The sequence below is a fragment of the Choloepus didactylus genome, chromosome 1 (genome assembly GCF_015220235.1).
Source record: "Choloepus didactylus isolate mChoDid1 chromosome 1, mChoDid1.pri, whole genome shotgun sequence".
Lineage (NCBI taxonomy): Eukaryota > Metazoa > Chordata > Mammalia > Pilosa > Megalonychidae > Choloepus > Choloepus didactylus.
The window spans coordinates 162,520,726-162,546,448 of NC_051307.1; the positions used below are offsets into that span (position 1 = coordinate 162,520,726).

The 25,723-nt window shown below is 46.6% G+C and overlaps 1 protein-coding gene across 1 annotated transcript in view; it reads left to right on the forward strand.

Annotated features, from left to right (window-relative positions):
* Nucleotides 1-25,723, forward strand: part of SLCO2A1 (solute carrier organic anion transporter family member 2A1) — a 90,363-nt gene that overhangs the window by 62,023 nt on the left and 2,617 nt on the right. The window contains exons 6-13 of the mRNA XM_037844648.1: nucleotides 741-877; nucleotides 2,694-2,772; nucleotides 3,332-3,496; nucleotides 6,035-6,224; nucleotides 7,915-8,080; nucleotides 10,271-10,434; nucleotides 18,633-18,697; nucleotides 24,420-24,543. Coding sequence (XP_037700576.1) covers nucleotides 741-877; nucleotides 2,694-2,772; nucleotides 3,332-3,496; nucleotides 6,035-6,224; nucleotides 7,915-8,080; nucleotides 10,271-10,434; nucleotides 18,633-18,697; nucleotides 24,420-24,543 — 1,090 coding nt within the window. The remainder of the gene's footprint in view (nucleotides 1-740; nucleotides 878-2,693; nucleotides 2,773-3,331; nucleotides 3,497-6,034; nucleotides 6,225-7,914; nucleotides 8,081-10,270; nucleotides 10,435-18,632; nucleotides 18,698-24,419; nucleotides 24,544-25,723) is intronic.

Here is a 25,723-nt window from a genome sequence, read left to right on the forward strand (position 1 = left end):
ACTGACTGACTGTGGACCATTCTGCCACCTTCTCCCTCCCTCTATGCCTACAGACTTTCTTTACATAGAAACTACACCGAAACACAATGGCAGACTTTTAGATTTGGTCAGAAGAATTGCCAGGCTGTTGATGATTGTTTCTTCAGGTCCCTGAAGATTTGGGGCCTCCTTTTTTAGGGCTCATAAAGTTGAGAGGCAGTAGAATTTAGTGCTTAAGTGTGCAGGATTGGGCACTAGGAAGAAATAGGTTTGAAATTGGCCAATAAAATGGTACTACTAGCCTTAACCTTGGAGAAAGAACTTATCCTTTCTGATACTCAGTTTCCTGATTGCTTAGTGGTGCACAGGCTTAGGTCCTACCTCACAGACTTACTAAGAGACTCCAGTGGGATAACACATGTAAAGCATGTGGTCCGGGGTCTGGCCTGTGGTCAGCCCTCAGGAGAATCAGCTCCATTCATTGTTATTCCTCCCAAGGGATGGAATTAAAATAAGGTGAGGTGAAAGTTCTGATCCCTTCAGACTGTTCATTTTCTGACACTGCTCCATGCACAGTGGCCTCAGCTCTCTAGGAAGACCAGAGCAGCCTGGAGAGGGCATGTTGCCTTTCCCAGGGTTCTAGTTCATGGCTTATCGTTTCTAAATTGTGGACAGAAAGCCACTGAAACTCCTTTTGATCAGAAGTTCTCTTTCTGGTAAGGTTCATTCAACAACACCTGTGTCCTTTTGTTCCTCTTCAGCTACAGTTAACTTGAGTCCTGGAGACCCCCGATGGATTGGAGCCTGGTGGCTGGGCCTGCTCATTTCCTCAGTCCTCTTGGTTCTCATCTCTTTCCCCTTTTTCTTCTTTCCTCGATCAATGCCCAGAGGAGTAGAGGTAAGGTTCTGAGAGACCATGACTCCACCTATAGGAGTTTAGGTAGGGGTAGAATATAAATAGAGTTGAGAGCTGCAGCAGGTTAAGCAAATTCAGGGTGAAATATAAACAAGTTTCATGGATGCAGGACTTCCCAGGGGCTTTGAGAGGCAAAGGTGCTAAGGTGAATCCCCAAAAGGTTCCCGTCTCAAGGAAGCCAGGAAACATCATTTGAAAACACTGAGTTCATCTAAATTGGGCTAAAGAGTTAAGATCCAATAAAAGCCAAGTATGAGGACTGGCACAGTTGACGTTTGCATTTAACAGGGTCCATCAATGTCTGAATCTGAAGGACTGAGCAAGAAGGGAATTCCTAGCACTGAAGAGTAGGAGGGGTGAGGTGAGGATAGAGCATGTTTTGAGTTGAGTGACCTTCTATGCATCTTCTGTCATATCTTTTGGGGATAAAAATCAGGGGAGGATGAGAATTGAAACGGGAAAGAAGTCTGGTTGGGGGCCTTGATATTATGCCAGAGGGCCCAGAACTTTTTCTAATCCCATCAAGTACTGGGGCACTGCAGTGGGTACGTGACCACCTGGGTAGCAACTTTGTGGCCGGATTGATGTCAAGGGTCAAGAAGGAGTGAAATATAGAGGCCCTGGTGGAATATGGGGCCTGCAGCTTAGGACCAGGAGATTGACTGTCAAATTGCTGAGGCAAGGCAAGAATAAATATTCTTGAAGAGAATACCAAAAAGGACTCAGCAGTGGACTGGATTAGAGGAGAAGGAGGGGATAAAGTGTGTACCAAGGTTTTAAGTCAGGACTAGAGCTTAATGTTTGGTAATGAGGTGTATGAGATCACAGCCCAGCTTTGGGAAGAGGGATAGAGTAGGAGCACCTCAATTTTCTAGGGTAAGAATTTCAGAAGTTGGTGGCACATCATGGTGGTTGAAGAGTCAGGAAAACCTGGGTTTGAATCCAGGTCTGCTACTTATAAGCTAGCTGAGTGCTCCCAGGCAAGTTTCCTTCTTCCTAGGTTTCCTCTTATTTAAAATACTCCAGATAGTTAGAATATCTATCTCGGAAGGAGGTTGTGAGAAATGAGATAATGCAAGTGGCACTCCAGGCACAGTACCTAGCGCAGAGTAAGCTCTCAGTAAACAGGAGCTTCTGTTCCTGGCGATGAGCTCTACTGTCAGAGTTCAGGGGCCTTGCGTCTGTGCTGGTGGTTCAGAGTTCGGGATCACAGGTTAGAGCTGAGTCCACCAGCAGTAGGCAAGTTCACTGAGGTGGTAAGCACAGAAAGTGCAGGTAAAGAGCCAGGACAGAGCCTTTGAGCAGGACTCCAGTTTGTGCCCAGGAGGAAGCAGGGACTCCATGGAGTAGTTAGAAAGGGAGAGCTAGAAAAAGAGGGCATTCTAGGCCAGAGTGTTCCAGAAGCCTTTAGCGACTTTAGCAGAAGTTCTTATAGCAGCTCCTGGAACCTGAGGTCGGGGGAGAAGTGCAGCCGTGACAGACAGACAAAGGGTGAGAACTGGCAAGACACCTTTTGTTATCCCTCAAGGACAAATTAGATAGAAAGTAAGATGCCCATGGTTATCGTGGGAGGCATTGGCATGGATGTGTTCTGTCATCAGCCAAAGCACCAGCTCGCTGCAATATAGGCAGCGTCTGCTTCAAGACAGCATCTTCCAGATGTCCTCCCACACACACACACCTAGGGCGACTCACAGCTCACAGCCCAGAGCCACAGAGACCAGTGGGTCAAAGGCCCAGGAAAGGGCAGCTGCAGAGAGCCTGGGCCATTAACACACAACCCCTTTGCTGCCTTCAGAGGACTCCTGCCGTGGCGGACAAGGCAAGGAAGATGGAAGAGGTCAAGTCAAGAGACTCCCTGGTGGATTTCATTAAAAGTAACTAACCCAGCAGCTATGGGTGGGCAGGCTCTGAGCAGGGTTGGGGGCAGTCAGGGGTACCCCAACCCATGTGTATGTGGTAAGGGTCAGAAAGAGTAGCTGGTCTATAACTGGCCTCCGTCTCCCAGGTATTTCAACAGCTTAGGATGGGTCCTGGTGACTCTGCTTCTTGGCAGGTACTGGAAGACCCAAATTCAAGCCCAGATCTCCAGTCAGAGTCACCTGCTCCCACCCTGGGGTCTGGCCTCCACGTTCCTCTCCCTAGAGCCTCATGTGGAGGTGGCTGTGATGTGAGGGAGACTGTTCCTAGTGTCTGTGTTAATCATATTTCTATCAGCCCTCCACCTGATTTCGTTTATGCACATCCTAATTTTATTTGGCCCATGAGCATGTTGTGTGGGAGTCTGAGTGACTGTATTTTCCTGGGCTGGCCACTAAACATCTTGGTGCCTCAGTTTCTCCCCTAAGGAATGGAAAAATGTTGTCTGGAAGGAGGAGGCGCCCTTGGGAAGGCCTGCCTCGGAGCCCTGGCCCCTGACAGCGTGTCTGTTTGCAGAGTTTCCGCACATCTTCCTGAGGCTCCTGATGAACCCACTTTTCCTGCTGGTGGTCCTGGCCCAGTGCACCTTCTCCTCCGTCATCGCGGGCCTCTCCACATTCCTCAACAAGTTCCTGGAGAAGCAGTATGGTGCATCTGCGGCCTATGCCAACTTCCTCATCGGTGAGCCGGGAGGGCACTGCAGGAGGAAGTGGCTGTGTCTGAGGGAAGGGTGTGCCACCTCGGGCCTCCGATCCAGGGCAGGTGAAGGTCAGACTGTACACAGACAGGAGAAAGAATTTTAAGGACATTTTTCCTGGTCGGCAATCTAGAACATTCTTGGCAGCTTTCTGGGGCGTCTGTCTTTACAGCCAGGAGGTCTCTAAGGGCTTCCTCTTCCTGTGTGGCAGAGGCTGGGGGCTGTCTTCCTCCCCATCAGAAGGGCTGGACATCTAACGGTCTCCCAGAGGCCCTGACATCATCCAGGGAGCCGGGAGGAGGGAGGATTGAACTTGGAGTTAGGCAAAATGCTGCCTGGGCTTTTTCCTCCTCTCCAGGGACTTGAATACATGTGCTTGGGTAAGAGAGTATGTGGCCCATTGATCCTCAATCCTGGCTGCATTTTAGGCTCCCCTGGAGAGCTTTAGAATGTAAGAGCCAGCCTCCCACCCCCACCCCAGGTCAGTGAAACCAGAATCTCTGGAGATGGTGCCCTGTCTCAGGGGTTTTGTGCAGCTGAGGTTGAGAACTACCGATGTGGTCTCACTAAGCACCCAAATCAATATTTGGTCCCACTCCACAGATGAGCTTGACCATATGGATGTGGTCCCATTCCTTAGGCCCCCTGAGAACGTCAGCCTCAGTCGTCAGATTTTAGCTGCTGAGTCTCACCTGCCAGTTGGTGACATTACTCTGGGGTCATTTCCAAGCAAGCCCCTGCAGAGTGCACCTGCGATTCAAATATCCCATAAAACAGCATTACTCATTCCTGGGCCCCCATCTGCTTCCCCAAGGTCCTGAGGTGTGGGGTTCACCCCAGGGTCCTCAGTCCTAGACCAGAGCAGTGAAGGATGTGCCCTGCCTGTCCTGTACCCATGCCCAGGGTGTGGGGGCAGCCACAGGTCAGCTCTGAGGCCTGCTGTCTGTAAGTCCTTCTTGAGGAGATGGAGTCCTGGCTGGGGTCTCCCCTGACACCCCTGTGCAGAACATCCTTTACATCCAACCGTGAGTTCGATACACGCCACCACCTATACCACCCTGCACTCCCTGCCCCCACCCAGCCCCACAGGCCACCCTCCATTCCCCTTTCCTCTTACACACAGATTTATTAATACTCTAGAGGCTGGGAGGAAATATAAGGGAAGAATACATGTCTCATATCTTCAGGGAGATTCCCTTCATTCAGTCATTAGATATTGAGGTCCTGTTAGGTTCCGGATACTGTTTGCAGTTTCCTGGGGAGATGGGCATACTTAGATTATTTGCTAATCATTTCAAATAATGCCGTTTGTTTTCAAATGAACACATTTTCCAGGTTTTCCTCCTGCTTATAAAAACGGGTTCAGATGAGAAATGTTCACGGTCCAGAAGTTTAAAACCAAGAAACTGAAAGTTCCCGTAACACCCCTCCTCAGAGACAGCTGTAGACAATGGTTTTTCCCAGGAATTTATGTAGCATATATAGCATATATGGTTTTTAACAAATGGAAAAAGTACTGGTTGTTGGTTTTGAGGACACACATGCTTTGCCCCACAATAAACCTTGACCCCGAGCAGATGCAGCTATGTGGGCTCCGTGTTCTGGGGAGCAGAGGCACATTCTCCCCATTTCCCCCAGCCCTTTCCCCCTTGCTGGGGCCACCTTGGGGGCATCTAACCCCCAGCCCAGGTCACTGCCCTGGCTACCTTCACCCCCTGGTTTTCTGTCCCTTCGGCATGAACCACACTCCCAAGCCCTGTGGCCCATTGCAGAAGTTCACGGGAGCTTGCCACAGTGCTCAGCCAGGTGAGCCTGCGCCACGTCCTCTGGCAGCTGATCCAGGTCTCTGGGCTGCCCAGGCCTGCCCCTTCCTCAGGACTGGGCCGGTGAAGACAGCAGAAGTCTCTGAGCCAGAGAACCTCGGAATGGCGCCGGGAAAGGGAGCAAGGACATGTGTTTGTGCCTAGCCCTCCAGGGAGTACACATCTGTCTTGCCTTCTTAAGAGACCTGCCTTCTGTAGAGAGTGGGCCATGAGATCAGGTTACACAGCTCTTCAGGAGCCCACTGGCCTCATGGTGTGAGTGGCTATGTAGGTGTGAGATTTGAGGGCAAATTCCCTGTCCCCCTCAACCTCCTGTGTTGCCCATGGCTATCACTCCACCCCTCTGGCCTTCAGCCCCTGGCACATTGGGGGTTCATCACCTTTGCCTTGCCAACCCCGTATTGTCACAGTGAGGAGGAAATGGGGCAATGAGGAACCAATGAGAGGGGCTTAAATATACATTTGACCCACATCCCTCAGGTCTCATTTCTTGTTTCTTTATTCTTTGCACAAACAGGGCAATTCTTGTGCCTGGCAAACAGTAGGCACTCATTAAACGTTGGCTATTACTAATTATTAGCATATCAAGTGATCCTTCATGATGTCATACCCTCTTCTCCATGGTCCAGCTCGGAACCTATGGCCCACATACGCTCTCAGGCCTGTGCACCCAGACCAGCTCCTTCTCTCCATCCACAGGGGCTGTGAATCTCCCTGCTGCGGCCTTGGGGATGCTGTTTGGAGGAATCCTCATGAAGCGTTTTGTTTTCTCTCTGCAAACCATCCCCCGTGTGGCCACTGCCATCATCATCATCTCCATGATACTCTGCACCCCTCTCTTCTTCATGGGATGCTCCACCCCGGTTGTGGCCGAGGTCTACCCCATCAGGTAATGGGAATAAGGCAAGCGGTGATACCCCTCACTAAGGCCAGAGCCTGGGTCTGGCGACCACATGTCTTTCTTTCTGCTTCCCCAACTCTTTTCTCTCCTTTTCGTTTTTGGAGCTGATATCTTACAAAGCAGCTTAGAAAATCAACTTTTGAATCGTGTGCTTGATTATGGGAAGAGATCAAAGGGTCCTAGTGGGCCACCAGCAATCAGGGTTAGAGTTCCATTTTTTAATAACTAATTTAGATTGGTTACGGGCTGAATCTGGACGGCTGTGAGCCACAGGAACCGGGAAGTAAGCTATGTTTAGCATCAGCTCTTTGTCAGCTAGAATTACAGAGTCTCATTGAGCTTCTGAAGAAAGATGAGAGAAGGAGGCTTGAAAAGATTTGGAAAAGAACAATGAAAGTGATGGCAGACTTGAAAAATTAGGGCAAGTGAGGAGGAGGGCAGGTAAAGTAAAGAATATCTGTCAGTTTGCATAAAGCAATAGAAGTTGGGAGTTTTAAGTCTGGCTTCATGTTCAGGAAGGGTTTTAGGGGCCTGCCAGGGGAAGGATGCCGAGCAAGAAGCATTTCCATTTTTTCCCGGGTGTCACCTTTCAAAAGGCTTTTCTTTTAGATTTTGCCTAATGAGGTTGCAACATTTGGAGACTTACCTCTCAACCTTTCAGCCTTGGTGTTTTCTTTGCGTTTCTCTTTGAAATAATCTGTTCTGCTTGTGGTGGGAGGAGAGAAAGCCTATGGGAGAAGGGAGGATTGCTCAGGATGGGGCACCCCCCCCCCCAGGTAGGTACTGGTTTTCTGCAGGCTGCCTGTGCTTTGAGAGAAGATGAGAAGATTTTGGGCCTTTTTTATGGCTTTTGCTGGCAGTTTAGCACAGGGTTTTATAATCAGACAGGCCAAGGTTCTAGTCCTGGCACTTGCTCTTTACTAGTTGGGGGAAGTTTCTTAGCTTATTCTAAGCTTCAGTTTATTCATCCACAAAAGGAGAATTGTAGAGTTTTTGCTATGATTATGCATTAAAAAACCCTGATACAGTGCCTGACATAGTAAATGTCCCATAAACATTAACTCTCATTAGTATAATTATTTTAGCAAAGTTCTGGACTGCAGCTTGTCAGCCCCAATCCTAACCCTCCCCAAAGGAGATCGTGAATGTCAGGTATGGGAGCTCTGCCAGCAAAATGCTCTTGGTTGAATTTCAGGGGGATCGAGTAACCTGAGCAATGTCTATGTAGACTCCAGACTGCTTCCAGGGCTCTGGCCTCTGCCCTCAGCCTGAGACAGGTGGAAGAGAAGGGGAAATTACCTATTACTTTCCTGATCCATTTGCCATTTGTGTCATTAGAGACCTGGTTGGCTGGTTGTTTGGGGCCCTGCTGGGGGTGGGAAGGGTTGCCCACCCGCCCTCTTCCAACTGAGTCATCGGTGGGTTAGGGCTGGGAAGCAGATGGGCCACGCACGCTCCAAGTGCAAAAGAAATGGAGAGGGACCATGAGCACCAACCAGTGGCAAATCCCTTGTTGGCCCTAATAGGCATAACCCAGATCTCAGGGTGGCACAGGCCCCAAACAAACAGAGGCGCACAGGCATGGTAAAGCAGGCCGGGCACTCGCCCTGGGCTGGAGCGTGGAGTGTTTTCTTTGGTTTTGCTTTGTTTGATTCCCCATTTCCTGTTTTGCTGGCAGCACATCAAGTTCTATACATCCGCAGCCTCCTGCCTGCCGCAGGGACTGCTCGTGCCCGGATTCCATCTTCCACCCTGTCTGCGGAGATAACGGAATAGAGTACCTCTCCCCTTGCCATGCTGGCTGCAGTGAGGTCAACATCAGCTCTGCAGCCTCCAAGCAACCGGTAGGGACAGCTGAGGTCCTGGGGGCAGAAGGATCCCTGCCGGGGCTCCGAGCTCAGTGTCTGCCTTGCAGACTGCTCCTTGGCTCCGGGATGGGCAGGGCTCCTCTCACGCTCATTACCAGCATCCTGGCCTCCTCTGGGCCAAACCCGCCCTCTCTCCACTTCCCCTTCCCTGGGGGTATGACTAGATGCCTCCAGCCCCAAGTCAATTTAAGATTGGCCCATGTCCAACAAATTCAAATTCTTGAGGCCCAACGGAGCAGAAACAAGACAAAGCACTCCTTCGAGCTTCATCCTGATGTATCTTAACGGGCTTCTCTTGGTCCTGAGGCCTGGCTGTGTTGCAAAACCGCATGGACTGGCCCAGATAAATCGAGGGTATTGGGTTTCTATGATGTGGACCTGGAGAGTTAGAGCTGGAAGCAGTAGAAGAGGTCATTTGTTTCAACCCCTTAGCTCCCAGATGAGGCCACTCAGCTGGCTTGAAGTTATGGGAATACCTCATGGCACATCTGGGGCTAGAACCCAGGGCCCGGCCTTGGTCTGGGGCTCTCCAATTCAAGGCCATGTGTCTCCTGGCCACAGCCTTCCCCCGTGCAGCCCACATTCACTGACGCTTGTGTTGACGAGGTCCTGTTCATACCTGCTGAGAGTGCCATAGCTCCCCCACCTTATAAAATCAGCCAGCAGCAAACCAACTAGAGCCGCGTGTTTGCTTATTCAACATATACTTAGTGAACATCAGGCACAGCCATGGGGGGCTGAGGATACGGCAGCGAACATGTCAGACAGGATCCTGCTCTCAGGACTTACATTCTATCAAATAGACATGCCGATAGTTTTAGAAAGTGCCCTGAAGAGACATATTGGGGCCAACTTGAGATTGGTGGTCACGGCTGCAGGGCGTGAATGAACTGGGTGTGCCCCCAGAGAAGGAGAAGGCCAGGGCTGGCACTGAGCAAGGAGGAGGGTCCCCCCAGGTGGGCCAAGAAGGCAGGCAGCAGCCGGAGCTGGGTAGGAGCTTAGGAGTTGGAAGTTATTCATCCTGAGAGCAATGGGAAGTCTATGCAGTTTCTAAGGATGCTCTGAAGACACATTTGATTCCTTTAGGCCTGTGTGGAAGGCATGGGCAATGCTAAGCCCCCATCCACAGCCACCTCCGTAGGCACAGGAGTGATTCCCAGGCAGCGGGATGATGAGGATCTTGGACAAGATGCCCTCTTAGTTGCCTTCTAGTTGGAAGAGTCTTTGGTGGCTTCTGTGGTTTCCTTATCTTTATGTACTTACTTGTGACTCATCTACTTCCAGAAATAATCTTGGCATGTTTCCAGTAACAGCACAAACGCCATTAAGACCCAAATTCATTAGCATAATGTGAAGAAGAAAAATAATAAAGTGTAAGGGGAAAATCTACATGAAAAAAAAACCATCCAGACTGAAGGAAGTTACAGCAATATTGTATATAACTTATTTCTGAGCTGCCTAGCAGCCAAGGTAAAAAGGGTGCATAGTTCTCACTGTCTAGTTGAAGAAAGCGTTACCAGTTCATTAGTTCTGATCCTGACCCCGTTACTGCTGTGACGCTTAAATGGTCATAGGCTGGGCCATCAGACACAACAAGAGGGAGGGTGAGGACCACCAGACATGGGCAGTGGCCAACAAGGTAAGCCATAGAGAGTTTCAAACATGAGAAGAGGACCTCCTTTCCTGGAGTCCTTTATAGACAAGAGGGATTCCTTTCAGGAAGGAGGCTCCAGCAAAGGCCTGACAGATACAGAACTCAGTGGATTCCATTGTGCTTTCACTGTTGCTGGGCACAGAGCTGGCCTGGCCCAGAGGAGAGCCTTCCCACTCTGGGTAGGCCAGGCCTGGCGGTGGGATCCTGGACATCCTACTGTGGGCATAACTGCTGGAGGAGCTTAGCAACCTGGGACAACTGGTTTTGGTGAATAGAGTTGCTACTGCCCGAACAATGATCAAAGTCAGGACTCATGGGGCACCTCAAAACCCTCACCTGGTGTCCTCTCCAGCTTCCCCATGCAGGATCATCGAACTCCCTGTGGGACCCAGAGAGCAGAGGAGTTGAAGCCAGAGGGACTCCCTGACAAAAGTTGTTGCAGACGTTTGAAATGGGTGGAGGCAAAATAATGTCAGTGGATTCCTTCCTTTTCCCTCTGTCTCCTCTCCAAGATCTATTTGAACTGCAGCTGTGTGAACGGAGGATCCGCTTCAGCAAAGACAGGATCGTGCCCCATTTCCTGTGCCCGCTTCCTGCTCCCGACCATCTTTCTCATCTCCTTTGCTGCCCTGATAGCCTGCACCTCCCACAACCCCCTCTACATGATGGTTCTGCGGTGAGTGGCACCTCTTGCAGCCCAGGGCTTGGCTTCACCTTCCCCACGTGTCCCTTTGACTTGACGCCCAGCTGCCCTCCTCCACAGAGTCCTTTGATCTACAATGTGCAGGTTTCTTTGGGTGTTGTGGGGAGATAACAGTAACGGCAGCAGTGATGGGGACCCCACCTGTGCCGGGTCGGTGCTGAGCGCCCCCCATTGTCTCGCCTCGTTCCACACTCATAGTGTCCTGGGGGCACCTCCGTTCTGCACACAGGAGGCTGAATCACCAGCCCAGCATGGCAGAGCCGGGAAGTGGCCAAGCTGCCTTAGAAGCCAGGCTGCCTGCCTCCACATTTGGGAAATGCCTAGAGATTCACTTATTTTTTGATCTTAAAAGAACTGAGAGGAGGGAGGAGAACTCAGTTGGATGCCAAAAATCAAAGAAAGAAAATGAGGAAAGTTCTGGAGACAGAATGAGGGTCATGGAAAGGATGAAAAATGAGAAAAACTCAGGACTAAGTCCCCAGGTCAGGAAGGGAGAGGCTGGCCTGAGGGGGAAGGGGAGGGGAGAGATGCTCCATTACAGCTGGCACCGAAGTGCGTCTGATGTTTTAACATGGAATGACCCTCCCTTCCCTTCGTCCTCTGTAAAAGAGAGAACAATATTTCAACCAAGTTCACCTAACCCGCACCCCTGCCCTCCTCACCATCATTCTTTCCTTCTGTCCTCATGTACCTTGCAGAAAAGAGGGAAAAACAGGATTTGGACTTTGGGAGCTGGGGTCAAAGTCCCAGCTCTGCTGCATGGTGGCCAAATGTCCTTGGCTATTGCCCAACCATGCTGAGCCTCAGTTTCTTCATTTACTGAATGGGAATAATGATATTGACCTCAAACAGTTGATGTCAAGGTTATATGGTAAATTGCTTTGTAAATATAAGATGCTCTAGCTAATAACCAAATAAGAATTATTGTTAATAGCCAGATGAGTACTCATGACATGTTTTCCCCTAAAGGTTAGGAGGTAAGGAAGGAGCAGAAGCAGTCACTTGTCAATGAAGAATCTCACCCTATTTACAAGTTAGCTACCAGGTTAGCCTGTTTCTATTTCAAGGATGTTGGCAGAAGACATGAGACTCCTGGGTCAAAGACAAGGTACTCTAGCACTCAGTGCAGCAAACAGCATAGACATCATGTTCCATTGTTATCTTTGCCCCACCCACACCCCAAGTCCTTTCAGGGGTGACTCAGAGGAGCCCAAGTGCATGCTTTGCATGCAGTGGGTTTGTGTCACCCTGAGGAACACTGAGCTGGGAGAGCCACCACTTCTACAGTGAGCAGGGAATAAGCCTGCATTTGGCCTAGGGGAAGATGTTACCTCATGCCTCAAGGTTGCTCACTGCAGCCACCACCCTGGGCAATGGCACAGGAAAAGAACAGTTGGGACTTTGCTTTCTTGGCATACCCAAAAAACAGGCAGGAACCTCAGGACCCGTGGAGGATTGCCTCTCCCTCTTCTCAACTGCTCCCCATCCTGTGCATTCCAAGTCCTGATGCTTTCACCCAAGTCACTTGAGTGGGATTTCCTTCTCATGGTAGACCCTCTAACCCCGAGATAAATCTGCATAAGGCCATAACGAGGAGTGGACCAGAGTAAGGAAATTTCATGAGGAGGTCCCTGAGCAACTGGGGAGAGAGAGAAATCCCTAGCAAATCACCTTCCAGAAGATTTCTGTCAAGCCCCAGGGATAGGGACGCAGTGAAGAACAGAGCATCTTTCACCCACAGGACAGGAAGCTTATGGCTCTCCTTAAAAGAATCTTCCCCTTCCATGTCTGGTCAGAAGCTGGGGTGAAACTGGAGAGAAGGCCCCAGAATCCCAAAGTGGTTTAAAGATAAATCACACTGAGAAAGATGAAAGAATGGATGCTGTTCAGTGTGGAGAAGATGAGCCTTCAAAATGACTTTGTAGACAACCCAAGGATTATTTTTAATCAGTCCTGGCCCCCAGCCAGGCGTGGGAATACAGGCTGGGAGTGAAGGTCAGCAGAAGATGCAGAAGGAATGAGAGCAATTAGAAAGCCAGTATTAATTCAGGGACTAAAGGGGCAGAGACCAGGAAGGGGCCCAAGACCATAATCAGAAGCCAAACGGGTGTCCAAGTCACATTTAGCTGAGAATCCAGGGGAGTCTGCCTGGGCTTGAGTGCAGATCCAAGACAAAGAGGGGAGCTATTACAGGTTGGTGGTGGGAGGATCTGTAGGCATAAAGATTCATTGGGATCAAGTTTGAGGCACTTTCCATTGGGGTTATCTCAGGGGTTGCTTCTTTCCCCTGCCTATACTCTGATGAGTATTTCTCTCACTGGGCCATCCCACCAGGGAAGGTCCCTCTCCAGTTTGCTATCAGAATATTGGCAGTGGCAGTGCAAACAAATCATGTGTGGAGGTCTGGGGATTACTTCTGACTTCCCTTGCCCACTGTCCCTGAATGCTTTTCCTTGATAAGCACCCAAGCACCCACTGGGGCGTGTGTTCAGAGCACAGCACAGCCTGGGGTCAGTTCACTCATCTGTGGCCTCTCCAAGGTCACCGTGTCTCCTGAAGCTGGGAGGGCCCACCCTGATGGGCCTAGAGCAAGCCTGGGCCCCTGCTGGCCAGCTAGCAGCTCCCCACCTTGTGCTCCACTCCCCAGCTGAGATTGGGTGGGGTCTGGCAACACCGCCTCCAGATAGTCCCTTCCCCTCTCTCTCTCTGAACTCCGTTCCTCAGCTAAACACATTTCCTCTCTTGAAGGAGGAAGAGGAGGGGCAGGACAAAGCTACATAATTTGTGGGATCTAGTGCAAAATAAAAATGTAGGGTCCCTTTTTAAAAAAATTATTACAGATTTCAAGACAGTGACAACAAAGCATTAAACCAAACCCAGGGCCCGTCTGAGCGTGGGGCCGCATGCCCGTGAAGCCAGCCCTGGGTAGGTGATTCTTCTAGTTGCACAAGAAGCCTACAGCCCAGGGGCTCTAATAACATTTTGCAGCAGGGCTTTCTTTTACTCATATAAGCTACTCTGTGGGAGTTGTTCAGACCTGTGGCTTTAAGCATGCCCTTAAGCATCCTTCCCTCAGTTCCCAGCTTCTTCCCCATGCCTTCTGCCTCTTTAGGGGAACTCTGGGCAGCCCTGAAAATCACATAGACAGGTGTTTCTCAAATTTAAGCATGGTACCAGAATCTCCTGGAGGGCTTGTTAAAATACAGACCCCTGGGCTCCATCCCCAAAGTTTCTGATTTAATAAATCTGGGGTTGGGCCTGAGAATTTGCATTTCTAACAAGTTCCCAGGTGTTAAGGTTAAGTTCATGTGTCACCTTGGCTAGGTTATTGTGTTAGGGTTCTGCAGAGAAACAGAACTGCAGAACCGACAGGAACTATATTTTATATATATATATATATGATATATGTAAAATATTATGAGATTTACTATATGAATTGGCTCACATAGCCACCGAGGATTGGCAAATCCAAATTCTTTAGGGCAGGCCACAATGAATTCTATAGGGCAGGCCACAAGTTGGAAACTCTGCTGCAGGTTTCAATGAATTCCCCAGGTGAAGCTGGCTGACTTTAGTAGAGATAGAAATTCTTCTTTCTGACTGCTGAAATCCTCAGTTCTCCCTTTAAGGTCTTCAACTGATTGGATGAGATTTCTCTTATTGCTGAAGGCAATTTCTTTTGTTGATTGTCGATGTAATCAGTCATAGATGCAAAAAAATGATTAATTATTTAAATCCATGAAATATCCTCACAGTAAAAATTAAGCCAGACCTTGCTTGACCAAACAACTGGACACCATCATCTAGTCAAGTTGACACATGAACTTAACCATGACAGTCCACCCCTTGTCAATGTGCCACCCATACATATCTCCTTGAACCATACTTAATCTCTAAATAAACACAATAGCAGCCATACTTTGACCTAACATAATTCAATTGTCTTGCATATAGCTAGAAATACACTAACTCCTTACCCAGAAGAGGATTCAAATCCTTGGATAATATTCACTCTTAAACTTGATATCTTGTAACTTAAATACTATGACACAAAGTTAATACAACTTATGTTATATGATAAGAGGATAAGATAGGAAAGAAAACAAAGGTATTTGATATGCATATATATTTGATACACACACCCATATACACACACACACGAATATGTTCATAACAAAACAAGGAAGAAATACCCATAACCTTTATAGTCCTCATTTCTGCAACTGGTCATGTGGACATAACTCATATTTATAATGAGTTATGCCTTCTTCCACTACCCATTCCATATTCCCTTTACCCTCATAACCATTATGAGTCCTCATTTCTGCAACAAGTCATTTGCAGACTGATTCTTCAGTCAGCTAGCCATAGTTCTTTGCCTGGTGGGGTGATCCAAACCTTCATTTCCAAAGAGTCTAGGCCTGCCTGGATTGTTGTTTGTTTCAGCTTTCCTTTGTCTTTAATCACAGGGCATGGTAATACTAAGAGACACCCTAGGTAATCTCCTATGTTCCAGGCAAACTCTTCTTTATCTCCATTGTGTAGTTGTAGTCCTATTTCTTCTTGATAGTCAAGATCAATCACCCCAACCAGTACAGTAATTCCCTTCTCTGTCTGTTGATTCAGAGGCATGAGTTGCCCAAAGTGACCAGATGGCAGTCTTAACCTCCAGTTCAATGGAACTATTGTTGTGTCTCCTGGTGGAAGCATGCCTCCTTTTGGAACTAAGAGCTGTAGACCAGCAGAGCTTAAGGTCACAGGGACAGGAAGCAAAAATTTTTCTAGTGGATCGCTAGGAGTAACAGAGTGATGCCACTCCTGTTTCCACCCCTTGATTCCTGGACCCATGAATCATGGCTATGGGAGAAACAGCATAATAGAATGGACACCGATTTAGAGCATACACAGCCTCCTGGAGAATATTGCCCAAGTCTTGCAAAGTATTGCCACCTGATTGACAATGTAATTGAGTCTTCAGAGGCCCTTCCATCATTTTATCAATCCATCTGCTTCAGGATGAAGAGGAACACGGTAAGACCAGAGAATTCCATGAGCATGTGCCCATTCCCTCACTTCATTTGCTGTGAAGTATGTTCCTTGCACAGAAGCAATGCTGTGTGGAATACCATGACAGTGGATAAGGCATTCTGTAAGTCCACGGATGGTAGTTTTGGCAGAAGCATTGTGTGAAGGGAAGGCAAGTCCATATCTGGAGTATATATCTGTTCTAGTTAGAACAACACACTGCCCCTTCACTGATGCAAGTGGTCCAGTGTAATCAACCTGCCACCAGCTTCTGATCACCTCAGGGAATGGTGCCATATTGGGGACTGAGTGTTGGTCTCTACTGCTGGCATATTGGGCACTCAGCAGTGGCTGTGGTCATGTCGGCCTTGGTGAGTGGAAGTCCATGTTGCTGAACTCATGCATAACCTCCATCCCTACCGCCATGACCACTTTGTTCATGAGTCCATTGGGCAATGACAGGAGTGGCTGGGGAAAGAGGCTGACTGGTATCCACAGAATGGGTCATCTTATCTACTTGATTATTAAAATTCTCCTCTGCTGAAGTCACCCTCTGGTGATTATTTATGGTCACTTGACCTAGAATTCTATACAGATCAAGTAAGAATTTGGTAGATTGCCCATCTATTTCACTTCTAAGTACCCCATGATCAACTAAGCAACACCATAGGTCTCTGTGAATTAGACTATTTTGATCAATGCTTTGAGTCTGCTGTCCATTATGGTAGCCATGGCCACCTTGTCTTTGGCGATCCAATGCCACCACTTTGCTCCTGCCAACCTGAGATCATCAGATCATCAGATCCCTATTGTCTTTAGGGACCTAAGTTCAGTGGTAGCAGTTCCCACAGTAATATCTGACTTACAAAGAAGAGCAATCATAGAGCTTTTCAGGGATGAAGGAACAAATTTATTCCCCACAGTCCTGGTGAAAGTTTTGTCCTCTGGACATTCCTGGGGTGTGTAAGCAGGTCTTACATGAAAAATCCACACTAATATTCCAATCTCTCTAAGCCTTTGGATTCCCTCAACTACATTATACCAGGGCAGTTATAGCATTTCACCTTTAGGTAATATAGGCCACTTTTTGATCCATGCTTCAGCCAACCACCTGAACGAACTATTAGAGCTCTTTCTAACCACTCAAGCTGCAACACTGAATCTAGAATCCCTGATTAGTGGGCCCATATCAACAAGTGCAGCCTGATGGAACTTTATATTCCTTCCACCGTTAAGCCATACCCTTAATATCCATGCCTGATTTCTGTCTATATAAATTGGAAAAATCATGCAGTTCTTTCAGAGTGTAGCACACATCCTCGTGGGTCACACTTTGTTCCTCAACTTCTGGGCCTGCTGGGACTTCAGTCTACTGAAGCATTCCATTACAGATTCATTTGGTGAAACTGGGTTAACGTCTTCATATGGAGGTGTGAGGGCTGCTTCCTCAGGGGAGGCAATTACAGATTTATCTGCCAGAAAATACTCAGCAGAATCTAGGGTTTCAGTGTCCTCATCCCCATCATTATTAGCCCATATGCCCCCATTCCAATTTTCAGGATCCCACTCCTTCCTCAAGAATGTCCTCACTTGAACAGCGTCTTTAACCTTCCCAGCAAGGTTGGAAATTCAAATTACATTGTAATTCAGCCTCTCATAAAATAAGGTTCCAGGTCTGGTCTTCTGAAATCTCATGGCTACTGCTACAAGAAATAAGAGGTTCTTTCAGGGCACACATAGAAATGTTCACATCCTTCATGTGGTACTTGAACTGAGACTTTGAAACCTTGAGCTCATCCCTTTCTTTAGCAACTGTATCCAGCCAACATCATTATGCTTTTAATTACACAAAACCCTGTTAAGGTATCAAATACACTGTCACCCAGAGCTTTGCCAGTTATAAGCATTTGAGTAGCAGTATCCAATGGTGATGTTTTGTGTATCTCTATTTCCAATTCACATCACAGACTTTCAGTGCCATGTTGATAGCCATAAGTGGTTTTTAATCTAATCAGACAAAAGAACCAATTCCAAAAATTCCAGAATCACCCAGAAATCTCATCCTAAAGATTCTGTTTCTCAAAAATCACTCTCAGTAAATATGTATTAGTTAGGGTTCTTCAGGGAAACAGAACCAACAGGATGTATGACCATATATAACCTTATATCACCATAACTGTGATGGGTAAGTTCATGTGTCAACCTCACTAGGTTATGGTGTCCAATTGTTTAGATAAAACAAATATTTTTGATTGCTTCCCTTATCTACTGATCACATAAGTTGTATTAACTTTATGTCATAGTGTTTAAGGTACAGGATATCAAGTTTGAGAGTGAATATTATCCAAAGACTTGTGTTCTTTTCTGGGGAAAGGGTTAGCGCATTTCTGGTTGTATGCAGAACAGTTGAATTATGTTAGGTGGAAGTGTGACAATTATTTTTATTTAGAGATTAAGTATGGTTTAAGGAGATGCATACAGGTGCCAAGTTGACAGGGAGTGGACTGGGATGGTTAAGTTCATGTGTCAACTTGACTAGATGGTGGTGTCTAGTTCTTTGATCAAGAAAGCACTGGCCTGATGGTTCCTGTGAAGGTATTTCATGAGTTTAAATCATCAGTTGATTGCATCTGTGGGCTGCTTACATCTGCAATCAACAGCAATGAGAGAAGTCTCATTCAATCTGTTGAAGACCTTCAGGTGAACTGATGAATTCAGCAGTCAGAAAGAAGAATTTCTATCTCTACTTCAGCCAGCCAGATCCTCCTGGAGAATTCATCCTTCATACAGAGTTCCCCGTTTGTGGCACACCTGAAGGAATTTGGATTTGCCAATCCTTGTGGCCATGTGAGCCAATTACTATAATAGATCTTGTTATATTTACATATATATATCCTGTTGTTTCTGTTTCTTTGGAGAACACTGGCTGACATACCAGGTGATGGTGATGCTGGTGATCCAGGGATCGTGCTCTGAGAACCACTGACATAGACAATAAAAGCCCTCAGCCCAGGTACATCAAGTCAGCCAGGTGGCTGGGAGACTGCATCAGACAGGTTATGATGTGCACTAAGGCTGGCTACCCCTGGCCAAGGGATGACACAGCCCCAAGTCCTCCTGGGCTGATTTCCTGTTTTCCTTTTCAGTGTGGTGAACTATGAAGAAAAGTCATTTGCCATCGGGGTACAGTTCTTGCTGATGCGCCTGCTGGGTAAGTGTCTGAGGTGCCGTCCCTCCTTGAGTAGCAGCCCTGAAGCCTCAAAGGACAATGAAGTGCAGGCCAGGGCAGAGAAAGCCCCATCTCATCTCTGTTGAAAAGAGAAGCTGTGTGTAATCAACAGCAGATGCCAATCACTCTATGTGTATGTGGGCAGTATCCCTGAAGGCTAAATGTTAGGAAAAATTCCATTTATGGCATTAATTACACACTAAATTATGTAACAACAATGCAAAGTGGACACAGCTGAGAATATCTAATAGAGCATTATAGGCAGGTGTTCTTTCATCTTTCTCCAAGAATTTTCCCCAGGAACAAAACCTTGCATTCCTGCTCCAGCCAGAATAGCAGCTCAGCCCAGCCTAGCCAAGACTCCCTTCCCATTTTACAGAGTTCACTCCTCCTACTGCTTATTCCTTAAATGTTTCTTCTCTGCCAGTGCACCCTGTCTGCCCACAGGCAGCCCAGAGTCCAAGGGAGGAATGAATCTGCGCACACGTAATCAGTTCCGTCCCCCAGGGAGCAGGGGCAGGAACACCCAGCCCGGTCCCTGGGCAGTGATAGCCTACCATAGGCCTCGCCGGCAAATCACAGACCCTTTACCAGACTGCTCATGCTGTGCTGTCTCCTTCTGCCACATCCAGGCACTAGGCTTAACACTAGGCACTAATATGGTTACCCTTTAAATGGACGTGAAGGGATTGAATTCAACTCAGGGCATTTTATTAAGGACCTAGTGAGCCTAACTACAGTGGGGAAAATGGAAATTACAGTGGAGGAAACCTTGCATTCCTCCCTGCAAGAAACTGCCCTGCCTCTCCCAGTGACCTTGCAAACAATAGCTCACTCAGGCTGATCACAGTAATCGTTGCTTCGGTCCTTTCATTTGAGCTCAGATAACTGAACTGAGACTTTGGGTTCAAAAACTTAGACATGGAGGGATTCATCACCCAAGAACATGATTTGATCATTAGGGTAGGAAGACTTCGTATTAATAGACACAAGCAGGTTTAAGTGATAGCAATCAAAAGTGGTGGGTTCTTTGCCCGATGCACTCAAATGACCAATTCCTGAGACATCAGTGTTTCAAAGAGAGAAAGAGCTTATTGCTAGGTGTGAAGCAGGCAGTCAGACAGCCTGTTGGCTTGAAAATCTGTCTCCTCACACTGCAGTAACTCTGATGGTTTTATAGAACCAAAAGATGGGCAGGTTTTAGGATAATGAGCACAGTGACTCTGGATGGTATAATTAGAGGTGATCTAATTATTGAGCATGCACAAATTGATTACATGCTTACTCACAGAACCCATGTAAGAAAATGGCAGCCTTAATACGATGATGGCGTGATTTTTAGTATTATAATGAGGTGTAGGTCACTTATAGGCTAAAGCCTAAGCTACTGCGCATTTCAGGCCAGCCCATTTTGGTCAGCTCCAGCTTCAGTCATCAAGATAACTTTTGAATTGGGACGGGTTAGTTCGGGGCTGACACAAGGCCCTTCATGAATAAACACTAGGGGCTGTCTTTAGTGATCATAAGACTCAGACTCTAAAGTCGAAAAACTGGATAAATGGGTACAAGTTAGGGTCAGTCACAAGGTTTTTACAATCACAAGGGCACAAGATTAAGGCTATACAGTCATTATCAGAGATCAAGGCAGCTGGGTTACAGTTCAGAGATGTCAGGTATTTCCCTTTGTCTAGTCTGATATACCAGAAAGTAAAGAAGGAATATCTATATAATGATTCAGTTATAATAATCATCCCCTAAATCCTAACTTTTCAGTTACAACTCCTCCCTCTCATTTGATAATTCCCTCAATCATGAGGGATATCTGGGTGATGACTGTTGTAACTTCTTCATGGTGAAAAGGGACATCGACATTACAGGATAGAGGAACAAAACTGGTTGTTGTTGTTGTTGGAGAGACTGGTACTTCTGGGTTTCAGGGCTTGTCTGACATAGGAACAATCTTTAGGCTCTAAGTCTCTGAAAAATAAACTTAATAAGTAAAACTTTTATAGAATCTTAGAAAGAGACCAGGGTACTCTTTAGGGTTTTCAGGAACACTCTTGGTTGGGGCTTCGCATGCTGTGGCAGTTTGCAATATCTGGTTGAAACTTGCATAAGAGTAAACTCCAGAATGAACTCTCAACTTTATTTGAAATCTCTTAGCCACTGAAACTTTATTTTGTTTTATTTATTTCCCCCTTTTGTTCAACCAATCCCATGATGCCAGTGCCAGGCTTATCCCTGAAAGTTATGTCCCACATTGCCAGGGAGACTTACACCCCTGGAAGTCATGACCTACGTAGGGGGAAGACAGTGAGTTTATTTGCAGAGTGTGGCTTAAGAGAGAGAGAGACCACATCTGCGCAACAAAAGAGGTTCTCTGGGGGTGACTCTTAGGCATAATTATAAGTTGGCTTAGCTTTGCCATTACAGAAAAAAGTTTCATAAGGGCAAGCCTCAAGATTGAGGGCATGGCTTATTAAATTAGGATCCCCTATTGTTTAAGAAAATAGCAGGATTTCCCCAGGTGGAGAAGTTTAATAGTTCTGCATTTCTTCTCCAGTCTCTCAATGGACTTTGCAAATATTTTTTCATTTTCTGCCCAAGATACTCTGAAGTTCCTTAGGGTATTACATTAACCTGTACAGAGTATCAACATTTTATTCCCTATTTTAGGTTCCATGTCAAATAAAGCTGAGTTAGGTTGTTTAAACAAACTGACCAGATGGGTTAAATTAGATAGTGTGCTACAGAAAATTTAAATTTTGGACAAAATAAACATCTCTTCCTTTGGTCTCACACAGAAGTTAAAGTTTTAAAATACAGGCAGTATCATCTCTTATCCTCTATTCTGATTTATCTTAACCCTAATCAGATTGGCTTCATTCATTTCTATAATCATAGTCTAATCTCTTTTTCAGCTTCTTTAACAGTGGCTGTATACAGTAATGCTGACTTTCAGAGCTGGAGAACTCTAACTCTGAGTCTCAGGTGTCACACAGATACCCAAAGTTCCAGGGAACTACCAGGCTATACACAAAGAACATAGCGTCTTAGAATTTAGAAATAACAGTTAAAGCCCAGGAATAAGTGCGACTGCCATAAGAGCTTACAATCTAGGCCCTAATTTTCTTATAAGCATTTTCTAAATGAAGCTATTTTCAGGAATAAAAACATTTGAATGGTTGGCTTATATTGGGGTCATCAACCACAAATCATAGCAGAAGTTTTGTCCTGTTTTACCTTTATGCATTTACCAGGGTTATATTAATTAACAGATAGAACTTAATTTATATACTTGCCTTGCTTCTCTTTTAAAGTCCCGTTTTGTTGAAGAAGTTTTGAGTATAGCTGACCACATGTACTTTTAGAGAAGCATTAGAGCAAAGTAGTATAACTGACAAGTAAATTTGGTTGTTTCCATGATCTGTAACCTTTTTCTAAGAATAACTAAAACCACGTTTAACAACATCGTAGTGTTGTCTAAGATCATGCAGATCAGTATCAGGATACAACATGGATAGTGAGCATATTGTCAAGTCTTTAGGAATTGTATACATCTAAATATATGAATAACTTTTCACCCATACGAATTTAGCTTACAGAAGGATAGAAAATCTCTTTTTTTAAATTATTGTAATACTTCCCAAACACTTCCTATGTAATATGTCAAACTATTTTAGCACCTCACTTTTACAAGTTGAAAGAACAAATCTTTTGTAACAAATCCTTTGTAACAGTTTTCCTTTAAAAGAGGGAAGACTTGTCTTCTGAAATAAAGGATAATATGGTCAACATAAATATCAACAAGAATATTATTCTGATATGATATAAAATCCTTGTGTTCTAGACAGAGTACTCAGATGGTTAAGAAAAATTTTTTATGATGTTTCATTAAGAACAGACCAACAATCCACACTATTTTAATAGAGAAAACTAAACACTTTTTTTTAGAAAACATGGTTTGACACAAAACCTCTTTTTAAAACTATAAACAGGTCTATCAAATTTTGGGTCAGCATTGACTATGACAGACAAAATTTGCTTTCACAAACCTTCTACAACTTTCCATATTCATTCAGGTCTTGTATTGCATATTAAAACTAGCCATTTTACTTTAGGACAAACCATGCTCCCTTAGACAAGCTTATCAAATTTTAGTCAACATTGACCACTGTAAACAAAATTCACTTTTGCAAACCTTCAACAACAACAAAATCCACTTTAATCAGAAAATATGATCACCTTAGCATGGAGAATAATAAAAATTCTATCTACCCCATCTATAGTCTTTATTTATCCAGACTGTATACAACTAGAAATAAATTTGATAAAAAATGTATAAAGCCCTTCAAATACTCATACCAGTTTTCATGAAAGGGAGCTTTAGAATTGAGGTGGATTAGTTCTGGGCTGATTGAAGCTCCTTCATTAATCAACACTAGGGGCTATCCTTAGTGATCATGAGACTAAAGTTGAAAACCCGGATAAAATGGGTACAAGTGAAGGTCAGTCACAAGGTTTTTACAACCACAAGGGCACAAGATGAAGGCTATACAGTCATTATCAGAGATCAAGATAGCTGGATTACAGTTCAGAGATTTCAGGTATTTCCCTTTGTCTACTCTGATATACCAGAAAGTAAAGAAGGAACATCTATATATTGATTTAGCAATCAATAATCATCCCCCAAATCCTAACTTCTCAGTTACATAAGGGTACTCACTAGGATTTGGTTGCAAATTTTTCTGGACTTAGTTTCTACTTAGAGGGGAGTCAAGGCAGGTCGGTCCTTCTGGCCAGTTTCTGCCTGTGTTCACCTGGAGACTTGGGAATGAGCAGAGTCTGAGCAGGTCTCCTCCTTCCCTGAAGTTTCCTGCTCGTGGGTAGGACCAAGGCCAATTATTGCTTCTCTCTCTCTGTGTTAGAGTGTGATTTCACAGGGTTGGGAGGCTGTTCTCAGCACGGAGAACATGGACAGCCCAGCCTGGGTCTGATCGGAGTCCTGGTCATGTCCCTCCTCCCAGTCCAGCGATTCTCCAGAGCAGCTAATATAATGAGATGTTCAAAACATTAGACAGCCAGTAAGGCATCGGCCCCTGCTGGACCAGGCTGGGGAGCTCAGGGGGCTGGGGCAGGTGTTGGGCGTCTCCAGGGGTGTTGTCTAAGTCAGTAGGGCAGCTTGGTGTTGTAGAAGAACATGGGATTTGGACCTGGGAAAACCGGGGTCCTAAGCCCAGCCCTGAGCCTTCCTGTGTGTGTGATAAGCTAGCTAAACTCCCCTTCCTCCCTAGCACCTGCCCACCTCCCAGGCTGGTGTGAGGACTTGAAGAGAAGATGCCCTTGAGAGCCCCTGCCACAGTGGAGCTCAGTATTTGCCCTCCTTTGGGGCCAGCCCCAAGCGTGGGAATTATGTTGTGTGTCTCTGACTCGGCATCAACGTGACTTGTTCCATCCTGAAAGGGTGGCCCAGGTCCATTTTCTCCTCTAAGCCTTCTGGTGAAAGAGACAGTCAGGCTTCACTGAAAGCTATTTTGCTTTCCAAAGTCCCTGTGATTCCCTGGGCGGGGGCAGAGCTGTTCCTTATATGTGAACCGTGCAGGGGCGCCCCAGGGGCCTCGGTCCCCATTCCCGCTGGTGGGGGCCTCTGCCTGCAGCTCCACGTGACCTGGGCTCTCTGAACTCTCTTCCCGGCCGACGCCAGCCTGGCTGCCGTCTCCAGCCCTCTACGGCCTCACCATCGACTACTCCTGCATCCGGTGGAGCTCGCAGTGCTCGGGGAGGCGAGGAGCCTGCGCCTACTATGACAACGACGCCCTCCGGGACAGGTGAGGGCCTGGCCTGCACGGGCATCCAAAAGGTCAGACCTGAGTTCATGCAAAGAGTAGCCACCTGCCCTCGCAGCTCTGGGCTGGCTGAGAGGCTCCCAGGGGAGAGGGCTGGAATGGCAGGCTCTGAAGGAACCCCCAATCTGCCACCCCACAGGCCCTCGGTGGGGGCAGCAGTGTTGTGGCTCAAAGGCGAGTCCTTGCCCGATGCACACAGAGTCAATCAGTAGATACCAGGATTTTGAGAAGAGAGCAAGCTCATTTAGCAAAAGCTAGCTTCGCTAATGACAGGGGGACGGTTTCCTTCAGTCTGTCACCCGTAATTAGAGAAATGTTCAGTGTTTTATAGCATTCAGCGGCAGGCAGCTTAGGAAAATGACAAGGTGGTTTTAGATGACGACGTCAGGGCTAGTCTAATTGCCGAATATGGCAGTGATTACATACTTAGGCCGCTGTGCACGTCAGGCTAACTTTGATTAGAACTGGCTTGATTCAGCGAGATAATTTAGGAATTTTTGGTGTTTAGCTCTAGGCTGACTTATGTTAATCAATCAATTAGGGGCTGCTTGTAAGGGCAGTCAAATTCAGGGTGGCAAAACAAGATAAGAGGATACAGACGGGGCCAGCCACGAGTTGTCTTGTTATCGTCCAGTGTACAGTTTCAAAACAGCATCAGCAAAAGGAGGCATCTGGGTTACAGTTCAGTGAGTGTGATTTTTGCTATTATAATTAGGCAAAGTTTTCTCATAGATTACCCTTCTTTTTAATTGCACATATCTTGTCAGTTAAAGCCAATTAAGGTTGGTCTAGCTGGAGCTGTTAAAAACAAGAACTTATCTATGAGGTGTGTAGGTGGGGATTTTGGATATCAGAGAAAAGAGAAATGGAAGCTTTTACAATCTAAGCAAGGAGGGAGCTGCTTCAGAAAGTGGTTGGCGGAGATGGGGTACGAAAAACGAGTCAAGGTCTGCTACAGCAACAGAAAGAAGTTTGCCAAATGCAAAGGGGATGCCTGGAGTCTATGGGAAAGGTGGTGGCTTGGAGCAGGGAATGATGTCAGGCCAGCCTCCCCGTCTTAGGGAGAGGAGAGGTTGTCCCCATCGCAGCTCCTAGCAGAGGTCAAGGCAGAGGGGGCCCAGCCTTGAGCCCAGCTTGCAACGCCACTGAGTTCTGCAACCTC